Source organism: Alosa alosa, chromosome 20 (assembly GCF_017589495.1).
Source record: "Alosa alosa isolate M-15738 ecotype Scorff River chromosome 20, AALO_Geno_1.1, whole genome shotgun sequence".
NCBI classification, from domain to species: Eukaryota; Metazoa; Chordata; class Actinopteri; order Clupeiformes; family Clupeidae; genus Alosa; species Alosa alosa.
The window spans coordinates 6,971,917-6,976,507 of NC_063208.1; the positions used below are offsets into that span (position 1 = coordinate 6,971,917).

The 4,591-nt window shown below is 47.6% G+C and overlaps 1 protein-coding gene across 1 annotated transcript; it reads right to left on the reverse strand.

Annotated features, from left to right (window-relative positions):
• Positions 1-3: 3 nt before the first annotated feature.
• btd (biotinidase) lies at positions 4-3,411 on the reverse strand. Its single transcript, XM_048229423.1, has 3 exons — positions 2,417-3,411; positions 2,155-2,304; positions 4-1,529 (listed from the first exon to the last, which is right to left on the reverse strand). The coding sequence occupies exons 1-3, from the start codon at positions 2,624-2,626 to the stop codon at positions 270-272; spliced, it is 1,620 nt and encodes a 539-aa protein (XP_048085380.1). The 5' UTR covers positions 2,627-3,411; the 3' UTR covers positions 4-269.
• Between the last annotated feature and the right edge of the window lie 1,180 nt (positions 3,412-4,591).

The following is a 4,591-nucleotide window of genomic DNA, read 5'->3' on the forward strand; positions in this document are numbered from 1 at the left end:
TTTTTGTGCACAACCACTTTTTATTCATTTCATGCCAGCTTTTAATGTAGTTACAGTTGTTACAATGTAGTTACAAGATGATAGACTTCACTTATCAACAATTGTTGAGGTCATTGTTTTTCTACAGCACGTCTTTCCTGTTCATCTCTAAGGCCTTTTCAGATTGTGGTGCCGTTAGTATACAACTGCCCTTGGATACTGTTGCTTTGTTTACTGAGATATATTGTTTATTAGAAGTCAGTTGTCAAGGTGATTTTGAGACCCACAACTCAGCTGTTGTCTTTCTCATAGACTCGACTGTACAAAGTGGCTGTCACCAGTCCTACAGTCATTCCGGACCGGCTCATATACACCCACCCGTCACTATCTTTTCCGGACTCATCCGGGATGTCCAGTACCATCCCGTTTCCCAGTATTCCTGGAAACACGTGACGAGTGCTGAAGTTCCCTTCCAGTCGGAAGTTTATCTGGGTTTGAGCGTGCTCAGTCTCGCCGCCACAGCTTGCAAAGTCTGGGCCGGTGCACTTCACCAGGGCACACACCTCCAGATAGTAGGTGCCGTGAACCACATGCAGGCCCTGAAAAGCCCCCAGAGCATAGAGCTCTGCGCTGGGTGCAGTGGACCTCCTGAACAGCAGGTGGCAGCACAGCGAGCCGTCGCACACCGTCAGGTTCCCCTCAGTGTCCTGTAGGGGCACTAAAGTGAAGTTGTCATACATCATGACTGAGTGGAACTCCACAGGCTTCTCGTGCGCTGGCGCCTCATGGCAGTTCTCATGGCCTGGCCAGCAATGCTCTGTTTCCGCGCTGCGAGGCTTTCCACCGGCGTCCAAATACCAAGCCCCTCTGGGCCAGCCGTGGGCATCTCCTGCCTCGCCAAGTCCAGGCTCTCGCCTGCGATGCCCGGAGAACGGCAGCCATGCCAGCCTCGTGCTCTCGGTGCCATCTGCCATCATTGCAGGATCGAGCACCGGCACCCTACTCACCAGCAAGCGTCCAGTCTCCCCCACCATGTCGTGCTGGTGAACCTCCTGCCAGGGGGTGAAGATGCCGCTGCCAGTCATGCCCAGGTTGGCGGCCCGGACGTTGGCGGCGAGGACTGTGACGGCGGCGGCGTGGGCGAACGAGCGCTGGAACTGCACAGCGGCCAGCAGGGGGAGCTGGTTCATCCAGGCGGTGGGGTACGCCAGCTGCCGGACCCCCAGCTCCTCCACCAGGGCCACGGCAGGCTCGCGGAACAGGATGTCGAAGCAGGTGAACACCCCGAAACGTCCGGCGAAGGGCGTGGAGAAAGTGACGAGCTCCATCCGAGGCGGTTTGTCGAAGGCGGCCTCGAAGTACAGGTTCTGCTTGCGATAGCGAGCCACTAGGGTTCCATCTGAGGTGAACACCACGTCCGTGTTGAACTGGTAGCGCCCGTCTGGGGGACAGTGGGCGTCCGTGGTTGAGTTGCACACCTGGATGCCTGCCATGTTGGCCACCAGGTAGAGGCTGTTCTTCTGAGCCATGCAGCTGAGGCGCTGGAGCACCTGAGACAAAGGTCAAAGGAGGCCTTTATGTTTATCTTTATGGTATTTGGAATCAGGGATGGAAATTAGCTCCAGCCACTGGCCAAATGGTGGTATAATTCAAAAGTGGCTGTTTAGATTTCAGACACGTAATAAAAATGTACCCTCACATTGATTTACTATTGAGTGGCTGGGGGATTATACCAAGTATTTGAAAGTGACTGATACATTTCCACCCCTGTTTGGAATGCCATAGGACATCATTATGTTTGTGGGCACTTTTGTACAAAGTGAATTACAGTATGGGAACACTAAACTACTAAAAAAAAAATAGTTGAAAAGGCCACATTAAGCATAATAGTATTAATAATAATGTAATCACAAAAAACATAAGGGAGATCATGAATGCCATGGGTAATGTGGTAGGCTAATACTGAGATATACTTGTAGATTATTATTTACTTTTTTTCCATCTTTACATGAACAAGCCACAGTAGTATTATACAGCAAGTCATTATGAACATGGCTTCTGAGGTTGCTCTGTTTTCATCTGGGTCTTTTGAACTTGACAGTAGGAAGGGTTTTTGTTAGGTGGACATTACTGAAAAGAAATCTTCAGAAATCGTCTGAAGGGCCTATAATATACCTCAGTATCAGGGAAGCGAGCCCGTTCTGAGCATGGATTCCATGTCACTTCAGTTGTATCAGGCACCGCCTCCAAGTAACCCGCTATGGATGCTCTAGTGAAGTTAAAGCCCTGTATAGCATCTTCTGGGAACACCAAGATCTGAGCCCCCTGAAACAAAACACAACACCCCAAACTGCTGAAACCTTGTCACTTCGTTATGGTGAAATTTAGTATAGTTAGCATAGTGGGCCATCGGCCATTTAGCCTACTGTCACTGTACCTGCTGAGCTGCCAATGCAGCTTGCTGCTCAAATACGTCGAGATTCTTCTGCATGTGTTCCAAGGCTGCACGCCTTCCAAGAGCAACTCTAGGGTTCGGGTTTAGTACAACCAGGTGTTCGTACACAGCAGCGACATAGGAGGGGGACTCCGTCGGTGCCGATGGTAAGGCAAACACACTCAACCATAAAACAAGGCGTAACGGACTCATATTAATTATACCTAGATAGCTCTACACATTTGACGCTATGCAGGGTGAAGACTTAATAAAGTTTATTAGCCCTAAAATAACTCGGATATAGCCTGCATTCTTCACCTGTGCAAGATGATGTTAGGCCTGGCAGAGTAAAGTCCAACTTACTGAGGCCAACAGCAAAGACTGACTGGCTAATGATTTCTTGAGCGATCAAGTTGCAACATAATGGCAATTTCCAAAATATGTTGTCGCATCAGGAGAAAATGTGGGTCTTGGCCACTTGAAATGCGTTGTAGGTCTACCTTTAGCCTATTTACACTTGATTTAAGAGTTTATGCAAACCAGTGTCTGCAGGCTATACGTTTGACGATGTTATTTATTACAGACGAACAAAACCTAAATGTGAGAAACAGAATATGACAAGTTGGCTAGCGATAGCTAGCCAGGGAACGTCGTTCTAGCAAAGCTAACTTAGTATGTTAGCATCGTGCCAGGCGTAAACTGTTTTCCTTCAAAGCTAAATTTAGCCATAATTGCAATTACATGCGCCACATTACTACTGTATTTGGCTAATGTGATAAACTACTTCACCTCACTCTTCGCAGGCAAAACATCCCGTCTACAAACGTTCCACTGACAACTCAATCCCCTTGGTCACGTGGTATTAGTATTAGTGCACGTGCAGCTGTATTCTTTGCTTGATTTCTAATCGTGTTTTGATACTACCGGTAAATTGGTAGAGTGGACATGTTATCAGCAAGCCCAATTTTCTCACTCATGTCATCGTTTGCGTCCAAGAAATGGTGTGTAGGAAAATGACCTACAAATGCGGTCCCACACCTTCAAGAACTGCCACCAGGGGGCGACGTGTCGCTGCCTACGGCTCTGACATAAACCGAGCCAACGCGCTCTAGCCTACAACTATTCTTCGCTGCAGAACAATGTTGTTGGTCTATATTTAAGCCAGGTTGAAGTGGACTCCAAACTATACCGGCTCCAGAACGAGATTATATAACTGGTAAAACATTCTATGTGTCTTTCAGTTAAACGTTTTTAAACTGAAATAGAACAGGAATTTTCCATAGTTTGTGGTAACCGGTGTGGCAACCGCATGCACATGATTAATCATTACCAATGGAACAATTGCTCCAATGACTCCATAACCATCAACCAGTATGTCAGCAAATGGGTCACATTTATCTGAATGTATGCGGTTGTCTGAGTCATTGAGGTTTACGCAAAAGCATTTCAAATCTAGGTTAAAGTGTCCTAACCCTACACCTTCTAGCATTACTTGTTGATATATGCAAACACTTTTCACATTTTCCAACATAGCTAATTATTTTCCAAATAGTTCCACCTATAATTCCAACATAATGATATATTTTTTGAAAATAATTAACACAATACAACCATCTATATTTCTCCCTGTCACTCTGTGTTGTCATATCCACACAGCAGGCTTGTGTGGGATGTTTACATGGCGGTGGTAGAGTCCACGTGCTCACAGGCCTGGCTGGCCGGCTTAGCGCTGCATTACAGCATTGGACTGCGCTAACATGAGTCACAGGACGCAGTGTGGCTGCGGGTCGACAGAGGCAGCCGATAAACGAACGCGCTCAGTCCCAGGACACTGCTGGCTGTGGCCCCCTGAGGGTGGCAGATGTCACACCAAAGAGGACAGAGATTAACTGCAATTGGATGATGGTGTGTGTGTGTGTCTGTGTGGAGATGGTCTGCGTTTTAGATTAGGAGACAGCTGACATTTGCCACTGTCAACCACACAGAGCCACACTGTGTAACTCAAGTGCTCCTATGTGTGTGTGTGTGTATGTTTGTGTGTGTTTGCCGAGCTCCCTCATTCGTGTACCCGTGAATGTGTCTGTAGAAGCTATTTACTGCCCCCAGACACAGTAGGGGGATTCACGCAGGGAAACATGCAGACGCAGACCTGTGAACTGGTCAATGAGATTTTCAGCA